Source organism: Taudactylus pleione, unplaced genomic scaffold (genome assembly GCF_031769625.1).
Source record: "Taudactylus pleione unplaced genomic scaffold, aTauple2 ptg000093l, whole genome shotgun sequence".
Taxonomy (NCBI): Eukaryota; Metazoa; Chordata; class Amphibia; order Anura; family Myobatrachidae; genus Taudactylus; species Taudactylus pleione.
Genome location: NW_028284495.1, coordinates 15476059 through 15490741, shown reverse-complemented (window position 1 = coordinate 15490741; position 14683 = coordinate 15476059). Strand labels below are relative to the sequence as shown.

Below are 14683 nucleotides of genomic sequence, written 5' to 3'. Positions count from 1 at the left end.
GGCCTCCTTGCCGCTCGCATAGCTGTGGATGACCGCCCACAGCTATTACGAGCGGCCAGGATGATGGTCGCGATGGTCAAGACCATTGTGACCATCGGGCTTGCGACGAAACCTTGTGGTAGGGTCTCGTGGCCGCAAGCCACAGAGAGCTTCTGGCTCTAATAGAGCCAGAAGCTCTCCCACTGACATCACTTGTGATGTCAGTGGGGCCGCCCACAAACGGCAGGCATTCGCTTGGGAACGCCTCTGTTTGTGAAGCCACCCCCCGCCATGCCTACCAAATGGGGCAAGCTGTCACTTACCATCGACAGCTCGCCCCCTTTGGTGCGAGACCCGAAGCGATGGAGCACCTGTTGCTAGCCGGGTCTCGGGCATGCGCACGACGGAGCCGGCTCCGTCATGCGCATGCCCAGTGGGCAAACATCGACCCGGTTGCGAGTGCTCAGCGCTCGCGACCGGGTCTGAATCAGGCCCTAAGGCCTGAAACATGCGTTAAAATAGGATTAATATTATCCTTTATTTATATGGTGCCGCAAGGGTCCCCTAGGTCACCTAGAGAGACCTAAAAAGAAGGGGACACACTAATTTGAATAAGGGAGTCCCCTCTTTCATACTGTATACACCATTGAAGATGCAGGAAAACCATGGAGTCCAGGGATGGGGGAATGGTTGTTGCTAGATCCAAGTTGGAGAAAGGACCTCTGATGTCAAAACCATGTGACCACTACAGCAGGACCGGTCAGCTACCAGTGTTACTATCCACGTGGGCATAAAAGGGAAATGTTTAAACCTGTGGTGAGCGAAGCAAGCCACCATGCCCGAAGCGTGGCAAGCGGACACTTTTAGCCCCGTTCTGAAGCTTGCCCCTCCCCCTTTTGCCGCAGGCCACGTGGTTGTGACATCAGAGGTCCTTTACAGCACCTCGTTCTAGACCTAACCATGGGGGAATATCTCCCCTAACCTGACTTCCATAAATTCAGGAGCACACACCTGTAAAATGATGCTGTATTCTAGCAGCTATAGCCGGGTGATCGCCCGTAAACAACAGACAATATTACCCTGCTCTGCAGAAAATATGTTTCCTGTATATGGGCAAGAGGGCAATACATGACTATTACACCCATAACTGTACCTGTACAAGTGGGGGCACCGGCATATGAAATAGGGTAGTCCCATTTTTCAAATCATGTGGCACCTTAGCAACTATTTCTGGTGATCAGCTGCCATCACCAGTCAACTTCACCAGCACTATGGAAATATGTCATTTTTCATTATTGATCATCATAGCACCATTGCTTCGCCTAATCCAGAAGTTCCTAAACTCAGCCATTACACTCCACGTTTTAAGGATATTAATGCTTGAGCACAGGAGACTTAATTAGTACCTCAGTCAGTTTTATTCAATCACCTGGACTAAAGCATGGATAGCCTTAAAAACTGGACTGTAATGGCAGTGTTTGGGAAACTGACTTAATCAATAGAGACAGAGCTTGCAAATTCATGTCGCAGATTTATCACTGTTATGGTCCCAATATATCTACATGGAGTTTTGTTTTTGTTATGATTTTCAGAGAAAATGTTTTCCCGTCACTAGAGCCAGACCAATATGCAAATATTTGTGAGTGCATCAGTTTAGTTCTCATTTTCTGAAAACATTTCCATTTGCACATCAAGTTTAAATATACTTTAATTTAGTATCAGTTTCTGCTTTTCACTAGTTAAAAGAAACAACAGCCTGGCCATCCTTCAATGATCCCTTTTCCATTTGAGCTAGATCATGTTTCATGTTTGTTTGAGAAACAACTCAAGCAGAGGGGCGGCATGGGATGAATTCCCTTATGCAACAGGTTACACCAACATTTCAAAAAGCTAAGGCATGCCAGCGGCCATCCCTACACAGACCTCTCTTATACCCCTTTCAGACATCTCGAGAATCCCGGGAATTTGGCCTGCCTCGGCCAAATTCCCGGGGTACCCGAGTCTGTCTGAAAGGTACCTACCCGGGAACGCCGGGAACATGTTCCCGGGTAGCCGCCCCTGCAATTGACCAGGGTTTTTGCTTCTGTCTGAATGGTGCTACCCGGGAATTTACTACTCCCGGGCAACACCAAGCAGCTTTACATTAACAGTGCAGAGCGTCCTATAGGATGCTCTGCGCTGCTGCTCATTACAATGAGTTGACAGCACTCTGCGCTGCTGCTCATTACAATGAGTTGGCAGTGCAGAGGGTCCTGTAGGACGCTCTGCGCTGCTGCTCATCACCCCCCGCACCAGTGGCTGTGGCGCTGACAAACGAGTCAGCGACCATGGCCGGGTCCTCACACCGGCGCTGGAGACCGCCGGTGGTTTGCAGCCACAGCGGGCCACCCGCACTCCCGCTCTACCACCAGGGTAGATAGGAGTTATTATATTATAGATAGAGGCTGCACTTTGATTGGATGGCTGCCTGCTGCATGATGATGACATCATCAGCGGCAGCCGGAGAGGGGATAGGTTAGGAAGAGCAGAGGAGAGGCAGGTAATATTTAAAACTAAAAAACCTGGCTTATGTCTGAAAGGGGTCTACCTGGGAATTTCCCGGGTAGACACTGCAGTGTGAAAGGGGGGTCTCGACCAAATACCCGGGAATTTGCACAGGAGAAATTCCCTGGTCTGAGCAGGAAATTTCCCGGGTTGTATGTCTGAAAGGGGTATAAGGTGCTCATGAAAAGAAGCAGAACAATGTGAAGACATGAAGATCACTCAATCAATAGTAACTAGAAAAGGTGCAAGTGATGTAAGACCGACTCTAATTAGCAAACAAAATCATTTTGCAATCAATTGCTTGACAGCAAAATAGGCTTAATACTGACTGCCCCCTGGCACTGCCTTATTGTGAATAATGCAAACAACATGCTAAAACACATATACAGTATACTATATATGTTTGTGCATGCATCCGTAATGCAGTTCACATGCTGTATACCAGTGTTTGAAATACACTGAGCACATTAGCATGCATTTGGAAATGCATCCAGTTACATTAATTTCAACTGGTAATTAATTTCAGTGGGGCTTCCAGCGCAAAATGAAGGGGAGGCATTTTACTAGTAAATAAATCAATGAAAAATCATGCAGCGTGGTTCCCACCCAATTCCCAGCACTAGACCATCTGGTTAGATTCCCACAAAAGCAGAGGGAAAATGAGCATGCAATCCTTCTGCTACAGTGGTAATCAGACCGAGAATTAATTTGTAATTCAAATGGTATAATTTGCAATCAAGTGGGAAATAATCTAAATGTATAATCCAAAGGGAAATCAAGAACATAAAAACAAAAGGAAAACATATGATCCAATGGGAAATGTATTTAATACGTAATCCAAAGAGAAATGTCCTTACATAGTAATCCATAGGGAAAGCCAAATCTTCTTCCCTCAATCCAAATGGGAATCCAAGACAGATCATTTAATCCAAACAGTGATCGAAGAAAATTATTGTTCGTTTAATTTACTGGGAATAAAAAATCCAAAGAATCAGAGTATCAGAGTGGACAGTACACCATGTTTGTAGTAGAACCTGAATCTGCTCTCCAGTTAGGTGGTAATCGAGGACATCAGACATTAGGATCACCAGAATGGTGTTCTGTGCTCTGTATATTGGTCACCAGAATGGGGCTCTGTGGTCTGTATATAGGCCACTAGAATGGGCCTCTGTGCACTGTATACTGGTCACCAGAATGGGGGTCTGTGTTCTGTATATTGGTCACCTCAATGGGTCTCTGTGCACTGTATACTGGTTACAAGATTGGGTCTCTGTGCACTGTATATACTGGTCAACAGAATGGGTCTCTGTAAACTGTATTGTGGTCACCCGATTGGGGCTCTTTGCACTATATTTTGGTCACCAGAATGGGGTTTCTGTGCACTGTTTATAGACACCAATATCTGTGCATTGTATATTGGTCACCAGAATGGGGCTCTGTGCACTGTAGATTGGTCACCAGAATAGAACCTTGTGCACTATATATTGGTCACAAAAATGGGGCTCTGTGCACTATATAGAGTCACCAGAATGGGGCTCTGTGTATTATATATTAACAGTAGTGATGGAACTCCTGGAAGTCGAGTCATTGGCCTCCAGAAACCATAAGGGGGAAGGGGGGGGGTGGACAGGAGTGGGTAGGCTAGAGAGACACTGGGGGCAGGAGAGATACTGGGAAGGCTGGAGAGACACTGGGGAGGCTAAAGAGACAGAAGGCGGCTGGCTGGTGAGACACTGGGGGGACTGGAGAGACAAAAGGGGCTGGCTGGAGAGACTGGAAGGGGGCTGGAGAGACAGAAGGGAGCTGGCTGGAAAGACACTGGGGGCTGGAGAAAAAGAAGAGGTCTAGCTGGAGAGACACTCGGGGATCTGGAGAGACAGAAGGGAACTGGTTGGAGAGACACTGGGAGTGCTGGAGAGACAGAAGAGGGCTGGTTGGAGAGACACTGGGGGGGCTGGAGAGACAGAAGGGGACTGGCAGGAGAGACAAAAGGAGGCTGGCTGGAGCTAGAGAAACAGTGGGGGACTTGAGCAAGCAGATGCTACCATGGGAGCACCACCATCTATTTTGCCTCTAGGCACTTGGCATGAATTTATGCCCCTGATTGACAGTGTAGAATAATACAGTATATAGACATCATTCCTGCAGTTCTAATTTGATATAAATATCAAGTATCATTACTTAATTGAGAGATATTAATTACACGTATACTGTAATTTATTCAATTATAAACAGGGTAATGATTTTGTAGTATAGAAAAAAAGACAATATTGAATTTATAAATATAAAAATTTTGAACTAATAAAGATTTATAAAGTATTAAACATTTGAATCTTCATTTGATCCCAGACTGCTCCCTCCAGGAGACCACTTTCTCTCTGTGTATAACACCAGCTACTACAGCACTTTCTGCATGAGTGCAAAATATAATGAAGTCATGTTTTTAAAAATCTAAAGTCAAAACATTATTTTTTTTGTGTAATGTATATCAGTCAATCACTATTACAATGCTGTCTATCACTGACCAGCAGGAAGGACTTTAATCCACTTTAAATCCAAAATATGCTGTCTCTTCTGGTTAATAGCTATGGTTTATAGTTATAGCTAGCTAAAATAAATAAAAATGCCTATTAAATAAATAATTGAGACTAAATTAAACTTATATGTATTAAACAATTAGGTGACAACCTTCATACCCAATATTGCATGTAAACAGAGAAAAGTTTTCAGGTTCAAAGCCGAAGTTTTGTGCAACTTTCACTTTGTGACACACCTATAGCTGCGCAGAGCTGACATCATGGTGAGCTGGTGGGGCTGGGCTAGACATAGACAATATTTACCTGGTGAGGAAGTAGAGAAAAAAAGTGGAGTTTCAGGACAGCCCAGATCTCTCTGCCCTCCCTTCTCTGTGTCCCCTGGTCCCCTCCCCCACTCTCTACACCTTACCCTGCTCGTTCTTACACACATAAGGCTCCATTTTCTAATCTGCTGTGTGCTGCTCCCAGGTCTCCCCCACAGCAGTGCTGCTGCGCCCCCTCCTCCTGTTGCTGGGACGACTGGGACTGACAACTGGTCTATAGTTACAGATACTCTGCTGTGTGCAGGAAAGCAGCCCGCACTCACTTACTCCCTTGTACTCGCCATGCTGCGGACCCCTGCTGGAGGAGGGATTGTGCTCCTGCTGGTACTAGTGGTAAGTGTGTTTCCCTACAGAACCATCTGTTATCTGTGTGTAGCCTGGTCAGTCCATGCTTTACATACCCCTGGCTGCAACAAGTAACCATTAATACTTCCAGGAAAAAAAAAGACTAGTTTAAACTTGCCAAGTAACATACATGTGATAGACTTGTTACCTGTGTCTGGCAGATCCACCACGCCCTGTAACTACTGTAGCTAACAGATACTGCTAAACTGACCACAGTACTACATTATTATTATACATTCCCCAAAGTGTATATTTGTGTATATATATATTATATATAATGTGTGTGTGTGTGTGTGTGTTGGCTCCTTGTATAAAATATATGCGTTTTTATTTGCTGCCCATGTTAATCCGAATTTCTCTGTGTACTATGCATGTTGGCTGCACATTGCATAGCCAGTTAATGTTATTGAATCGGGCATCTGGTACCTAAGGGGTCTATTTACTAAGCAGTGTTAGGAGAAGTGAAAAGTGATAAGGTGTCAGCCAATCAGCTCAACTGCCATCTCACAGGCTGTGTTTGAAAAATGACAATTGGGAGCTGATTGGCTGGCACCTTATCACATTCTTATCACTTTTCACTCTGTCTCCTAACACTGCTTAGTAAATAGACCCCTATATGTCACAAGTCATTCTCCGTAATACATTGTCTGCGGTGAATACAGATATCGCTCTTGCGCGTCGGTTTAATGTGAGACATGTCTGTTCTACAGCTAGTCCCAGGAATGATAGTGTTTCCTCAACATCACAGTTGATTTCTCCAAAATATTTGAGGTATGCGAGGAAACAAAGGGTAGTAGAGCCATTGATACAATGTAACTTTTACTGAGGGGAACTGTAACCACATGATTCAGCTGCTTGTCTAGCTTACTGCTTAGCCTTTCAGCACCTCTAGTACCCTGTCTGTCATTTCTGAGGATACTACATTATTATTATTATTATTTGTGGAGAAAATCAAAGTCCTATTTAAAAAAATCTGTATAATCCTGTTGGTTTAGTGTGACATTTTCTAGATGGCTTATTTGTTTGTGATAGGTTGTTTGGCCTGTTCAGTATTCATTATAAAGTTTATCACCTAATATTATTTGAACAAGGATGTATGTATAGGGGCTATTATATAAGCTTTTATGTGACACGGTTCCTTTTTTAGAAGGCCCAGGTAGATTGTCACCATACCTTTGTATTGTGGCTGGAAGGCCTGTCTGAATCTCCAGTTCCTCAGTGACCTACCGTAAGACTGGTTTTGCATTTATGTATTGTTTTATTGGTTGTTATAAATCTGTATATACTGTTACCCCCAATCCTATAGGCAGTATTTTTGTATGGGATCCACAGCTCGTAATTTTATTGGGCCATGCAGGAAAAATTCTGTGTGACATATTTCATTGCTGTCCATTCTGGGCTGCAAATAAGTTATTAGTGACTGCAATCTAAATGCATGAGAGTTGTTTGGCCGACCGCACTATGGTATCCAGGCATTTTGTACTAAAGGTGGGTACACATGGTACGATGTGTACCCACCAATGCGACCGAGGGTCGACGTATCGGGCGGGCCCTACACATGGTGCGATCTGTTGCTCGACCATCCAATATGCTCCAGCCTCCCCCCCCCCCACCCACCCCCCTCCCAAATCATGGTACTGCATAGGTTCATCGGTCGCTTTGCTTGATCTCTTCTACATGCAGAAAGATCAGGTGAAGCAACGGACAACCCTACGGGAGCGCACAATGTTGTGCGTACAACGGAACAATATTGCTGTTTTATCATTCAAATGTGTCGGAGTGCGTGCAATATCGTTCCATGTGTAGGGGACTTTACCACCAGCCTACTGGATCTTTCCAATTTGTTGGCCCATGAGGGTTTCTAGATTGCTGAACTTCTGTATCTGTGTAATCAGTGTGTGTAGGGGCCTATGGGGTCTATGTACTAATAATTGCGCACCAGCCACAATTATCTATCCATATCGCCTGGGATGAAAATATTTACGCTATGTATGGGGAACTTGCAGGGACAGCGGTTGCCGCAACTGCTGTCCCTGCGAGTTAGATCCCTAGCAAATTGTAGAAGTCTTTCACAGAAGTGAAAGACTTCTTCAGGGAATGCTGTTACAGCACATGTACACAGTGTCAGCCCCCTGAGCCAGCTGGGGGCTGACGAAAGATCTCTCTCTTGCTCCTGGAGCCCCTATAGTCTTACAGTAGTTTACACCATCTGACTATGGTGTAAACTACTGGGGCTAAACTCCGAAAAGCTTCGTTTTTTTTTTTTAAGTTTTGTACATAGGGATCAGGTCGTAGTCCCCATTGATAATGATGGGGACTGCAATCTGAAATTTGTCAGATTTCTGAAAAATCTCATGCATTGTGCCATTCGTACACAACTAAATACATAAAATTATGCAGAAACTTCAGTTTCTGCATAATTTTATGTAAATAGCAGCTTGATACATAGTGCCACAATTATTAATTTATGGGGGCCTGCTGAGATTAACAATCTGTATCACCGTGGATATTTTCATTTTGAATTAAAATATCCCCACTAATGTACTAAACAGAAGCTGCTGTCCTGGTAATTTACTTCCCCAGCAGTTGTAATAGACTCCTCCTGGGGAATCTGATACTGCTCATGTGTGCTGCGTCAGTTTCCGGAAGATGGATGGAGTAAACTAACAAGGCCAAATTTTTATAGTTTGGTACATAGGGGTCAGATTGTAGCCCCCTTTGATAATAATGGGGACGGCGATCTACAGTGCTAATTAGCTTTCTGCAGGACATTTATGTGAAATATCCTGCATTATTAGTACATAGCAACAATTCATAAATTATGCAGAAACTGCAGTTTCTACATAATTGAATGAAAAAAATAAAGATTGATAAATAGGCCCCTTTAAGCTTGAAATGTCTGTTATCAGAGAGAGAATTTATGCTTAACTGCATAGGTAAGGGAACTATAGCATATATTCGTGACTGTTACTAGAAGCTCTTCTATGTAAATGAACTTTACTTTAGGATTTGTGGTCCTCTGAACTAGAGTACCCTTGACATTCAGTGCCTTAGCTCAGTGGTTCCCAAACTTTTTTTGAATCACAGTGCCCTAGAGTAACAGCATTGTTTTCATGGCACCCCCTAAGTTTGTTTGTTATTGAGAGATTCTGAAAAAAATGTAGTAAATTGTGCTTATCTGCCAGTTATGTGGTGGGGGACAGGTTTACGGCCATGTTTGTCCATATATTTACATTACATTGACTATAACATATTTGTTTTGGTTCTGGACCACCAACTTGAGGCACCCCAGGGTGCCACGGCACACAGTTTGGGAACCACTGCCTTAGCTGCTGAATGTTATCCTGTGCTGGGCCTATTTTTGCGCTAGTCACCAATATAAAATACCAATTATTTTTTTTCCTTCAGAAGAATGACTGACTGAATTTTCAGAAAATACTTTTAATTTGATAAAAAAAAATATTTTTATTGAAATAGTAAGAATGTGAAAGTGTGTGTATGTGTGTTTAAAAAAAACAAAACACAAATGAATACTTTTTTGGTTTTTGCTTCAGCATTAATCTCTTTTCAAAATTGTATAAAGCCTGATTCTGCACTAGTTTTCCCAATAAAATCTTCACTATTGCTAGTACTCAGTTTTAAACTAAACACAAACAATGGGCCAGATTCACTACCTGTCGCAACTGCGATTGCAATAGCGATTATGCATGCAGTTCAACTGCAATAGTATGCTAATCCATTGCGATCGCTATGCTGTCGCAACACTAGATAAGGACGCCCACTTTACTTACACACTTCCGTAATGTTTAGCAAGACTGCAAAACCATAGGTACAATCGAGTACCATCGCATCCTCACGCACACTTGCACAAGCTCTGACTTTACTCAGGAATTGCTAACTTCATTGCACGCTATGAGTGCTCAGGCTGCGTAAGGCATCGTTGTGGTTAATTTAAGTACTCCCCTGCAATGGTGTTCAAACGCACCCGGCATGCCTGCATTTCTCTTACCTCCCCATCACCACCCACAAATGGCACTTCCTGTCAATCACTCTGTGATGGGACTGCGTGGTCACTGTGATACATGCACAGAATGCAACAATCGGCAGATTGCATGTGTAATCGCAGTTGCGATCGGTAGTGAATCGGACCCATTGTGTATTAATAAAAGCATAGCCCAACAAGGTATACCATTTTTTTTAAAAAATTAGAAAAACTTCTGTAATTGTCACGCCATTGCCAAGATTATTATCAGGTCTGTATCGCAACATAATTTTTAATTTTTTTTCACAAATAGTATCCCTGCTATGTACTAAATGTAAATTGCAGGGACAGCAGTTGCGAGCACCACTGTCCTCGTGAGTCACATCCTGGCTATATATATATATATATATATATATATATATATATATATATATATATATATAATTATTTTTTTTTTAAAGACTCCTGTGAATCTGACGCTGCACATACACCCAATGTCAGTTTCCGGAACTGGACAGGGGTTGCGGTCATGGATCATAAGATCCCACTTCTGCAAGAATCCCTCCATACTCATAAAGCAGTTTACACCATTTGAGGATGGCGTAAACCAATGTAGTTGGCATATAGGGATCAGACCATACTGGGGACTGCAGTCTGCAATGCTAATTAGCAATCAGCTGTAGACTTCTGTGAAATTTCCAGCATTAGGCTATTAGTGCATATTTGGGATACATAAAATTATGCAGAAACTGCAGTTTCTATATCACTTTATGAAAACAAACTTGATACATAGGCCCGTAATTGTGGGTGGTTGTTTATTTTTTTATTTTTTTATTCATTTTTATAGAAGGTAACCTGCAGCCAGTATCGCAGCAGCATTGCCGCCCGTAGAGTCCTTTGGAAGCTGCAGGCAGGCACCCTGCCATGTGTACAACTGTCCAGAGCTTGAAGATGCTCTGGGCACTGCTGCACTTCTGGGGGCTGGTGGCCCCTATGCATGATGAGGCATGGCAGGCAGGTATGTAGTCAGGAAGCCGGTGGTCGAAATGCAGACCGCTGGCTTCCCGACAATGAAATCCCGACATGGGATTAATGACAGGCATCTAAATACTGACTCTTATTACTAGCCCCACCCCAGAATCCCGACGCCCTATCCTATCGTAGGTAAGCCAGGCGTCGGGAGTGGGTAGCCGCAGGAAAGGGTTAGGTTTAGGGCCTCCCGGGGGGACTTGGGGTTAGGCACCCCCCCAGGAGGGTTAGGTTTAGGGTGTGGGGAAGGGGGTTAGGTTTAGGCACCCCCTGGGGGAGGTTAGGGTTAGGCACCCCTAAGGGAGGGTTAGAGGGGGGAGAGGGTTAGGGATAGCCTACTTACTTTCCCCGTCAGGATCTTCTTCTGCTGGCCTTCCGGTGTAGATATTTCATCCGCTGGGCTGACATCCAGCGGTATAACATACCGATTCCGGCAGACACAGACCCTGTTATGGTTCTGGCTCCGCCTTGCTTCTCATGTACAGATTATGTTATCAAGAAATATATATCTTTATTGCACCAATATGTTATAAAAAGTAAATTTAATATATGACAAAAAAAAAAAATGACAGTGGCATTAGCCTTTAAAGATAAATTCTGAACCAAAATGCAACAAAATTCTAAGATCCTTGGTAGAGAGCTACTAAACAATTTTGGGCCTGATACATCACTGTATCAGGACCCCCCCCCCCCCCCACTCAGCGCTTTCTGAAAAAAAGGGACACCGTGCTGAAAAAATGAGACATGGTCTCAAAAGAAAGGGGCGTGGTCACACAATGGCATTCCCAAATCAAATTACACCACACAGTAGCACAATCTTGATTCACATTACACCACATAGTAGTGTCTCTTATAAATGTATGACACACAGCAGTGCCCCTTTTCCACAATGCCCACATTTGTGTCCCTTATACACAATGCCCACAGTAGTAGTGCCCCTTATGCGGTGGCTCCCAGTAGGGGTAGTGCCCCCTGTGTATTGCTCCCCTATAGTGCCGCTTACACACAAAAAAAATACCTACCTTAAGTTCCGCTTCTGCGTGCCTCCGGTTCGCCTGGCTGCTCCGTATTCTAGTCTCCGGTTGCCACTGGCGCTGTGGTGAGGGAGCCCACTGGTAACACAATCTCAGCGGGTGCCTGGCAAATGGAGCCTCCCTGCGGCTCAGGTGGGTTGGAGGAGGTGGAACTGGTTGAGTCTCCAAATAGAAGTGACGGAACGCAGTTCCACCCCGTTCTGGACCACTTTAACCCCTGGTTGTAATATAATATTCTGTTCTATCCTTATAGAAATGTGTACATCTTAAACATATTTTTTTTGTTTTTTCACTAATGCTGGCCATACACGCTACAATTATCGGGGCGATCCCCCTGATATCGGCGGATCGCCCCGATAATTGTAGCGTGTGTGCGGGCGACCGAGGGCTAAATATTGCTCGGTCGGGCATGCAGGATTGTCCAGCATGCCCGTCCGATGCGATATTTACCCGGTAAACTGTCGGCCGCATTGGGCAGTGTATGCCCAGCGCGGCCGACAGACAGACATTTCCTGTGTTCCTTCCTACGGAAGGAACAGGTAAATGTCTCCTCCCCCGGGGGCGGAGCGCGGATGTCTGCCGAATATACTGAGAGAACTCGCAGTGTATGCCAACGACATCTGCGGCTGGCAGGCTGCCAGATAAAATGTTTGTCGGTCTGACAGACATTTTATCTGGCTGTGTATGCCCAGCATAAGTGGTGTGTTTACTCACAGAAGTGGTGAGCTTCTTTGAATTTGTGAATCAATTGGTAACACTGAAACAAAAGCTTGAGTCTAGAAGCAACTGCAAACAGGTGTGAATATTTAATGTATTTCTTGACTCTGCATGGAAACAAGGAGAACGTGTCCAATATCATACATTTGTCTGTCCCACAAGAATGAATCTAATGCTGGGTACACACTATGCAATATATTGTTTGTACAACCGACCAATGAAATATTGTTCAATGGGCGGAATTTAATTGATTTCGCGGCCCGCATCTCCCGTCTAAAGTGACAGGAGATCGCGGGCCGCTATTCAATTGTGCCAGCGTTTCACGCTGATCGCACCCAAAGTGGTTGGGTTTAGCCGCGTAAAACGGCTAACCCCGACCAAAGTGCTGGGCGCGATCGCGAAAAGTGATGTTTGGGCGCCCAAACATGTCACTTTTCAGCTCTCATCCCCCAGGGGCTGCGAGCTGAAATGTAGCGCTTGGCAGCTGATCGCGCCTGACAGGAGCAAGAATAGAATAGCTCCGTCGGGCGCGATAGGGGATGAAAAGAATTGAATTCCGCCCAATGTGTCTGCTCAGGTGTGCACACAATATATATCTGAACGACGACGTTCACAGATATATGGTACTAGCTGATACCTCTTGCAGATATATTGTGTGTATAGGTGACCCACCGACCGACCCGTTACACTGGCTGCAGGAGCCACCAACAATGACATCACAAACAGGCATCCAGACATATCGAGTGGCCGATTGGTAAGTGTGTATGATTGGTCGCTTGGTTTGCGTGGTGGTCGGCCGTCTGCTGGGTCGCTCAGCGGTGTACCAGCATTACAATTTTGTTTTGATTGGTTTATGTTTTATTTTAATGGAAATTTGGGAAACAGGATTATCAATAATTGGTATGATTTTTTTTTTTCTAGTGTGTGTGTGTGTGTATATATGTGTGTGTGTGTATATATGTGTGTGTGTGTGTATATATATATATATATATATATATATATATATATATATATATATATATATATAATATATTATAATCTGCAATCCGTTGCTATATAATTTGCAGTGAAGATGGCAGCGTATTAAGTTTTAAGCAACTTTGAATGAGGCTTGATATTTGGTGACAGAGAGATGGGTCACTCCATCTCAGAAATCAACACGAAATTTGGATTTTCACATGCAGCAAGGGTGTACCATGACTACACAACATCAGACATCCAGTGTGTGACAGGATGACTGGAAACATGTAGCCTGGTCCGATGAGGCGAGGTCTCAACTATTTCAGGCAAATGGAAGTTTAGGCATTTGGAGAAAACACCATGAGGCAGTGGCCTTCACACGCCAACAAGGGACAGCCCAGGGCAGCAGTGGCTCTGTTATGGTGTGGGGATGTTTTCAGCTGGCACACATTAGGACCCTTGATACGTCTGCAAATATCACTGACCTTTGGATGCTACTCGACCACCCTTGTGTACATTGCTGAGCATTGAATGCCCCATTAAGCCAAATGCAAATAAAAGCGAGCACCATCTTTCATCCTTCTATCCAGACTTAGATTTTTTTTATATATAGTCTTACTTTTGAATTATGAAAATGTTTAAAATAAATGTATATATCTTATCCATAATCTAACTACTGTACTTGTGTGTAGGCACATATGCCTACATTTTGAAGTTCAAATTGCATTCATGTAATTATTCCTGACTGCTTTAAGTAATGGTTCAGGCAAAATGGCAAAAACATGAGCTATGATTAGGTAACTGCTCTGGGGAGGGGCGGAGGTAAAACAATGCAATTTGCATAATTTTATCCCTGCCCCCTCCCTACGGACTGGTCATTCCCTGTATTATCTCCACAACCTGCCCACTTCACTAAGTAGTGGGCAGGATGTGGGAGATTCGGCCACTCTTCCAGGAGTGTGCAGGACTACCAGAGAAGTTGGGAGCCTCCTGTAGTTTCCGGGAGAGTAGGCAAGTATGGATTAATGCTGGCTATGATAGGTGTCAGAACACACAGTGCATTGCAGGTTTCTGTGTATGGGCACTCTAACTGGTCTGCATAGCCACAGACCAATCCGCGTGCCCCTGCTGGCACCTGACGGCAGCGGCCTCTTTCCACAGGATGTGTCCTGCCCAGGTGCGTATTCATAATGGGTGCAGGGTGTGCGGTGCACACGGGCCCCTGGGCCCTGG

The 14683-nt window shown here is 44.3% G+C and overlaps 1 protein-coding gene across 1 annotated transcript in view; it reads left to right on the top strand.

Moving 5' to 3' along the window:
* The first annotated feature begins 5430 nt into the window (after window positions 1-5430).
* Window positions 5431-14683, top strand: part of LOC148526854 (desmoglein-2-like) — a 51933-nt gene continuing 42680 nt past the window's right edge. Inside the window, exon 1 of the mRNA XM_088469579.1 lies at window positions 5431-5716. Coding sequence (XP_088325705.1) covers window positions 5666-5716 — 51 coding nt within the window. The 5' untranslated portion in view covers window positions 5431-5665. The remainder of the gene's footprint in view (window positions 5717-14683) is intronic.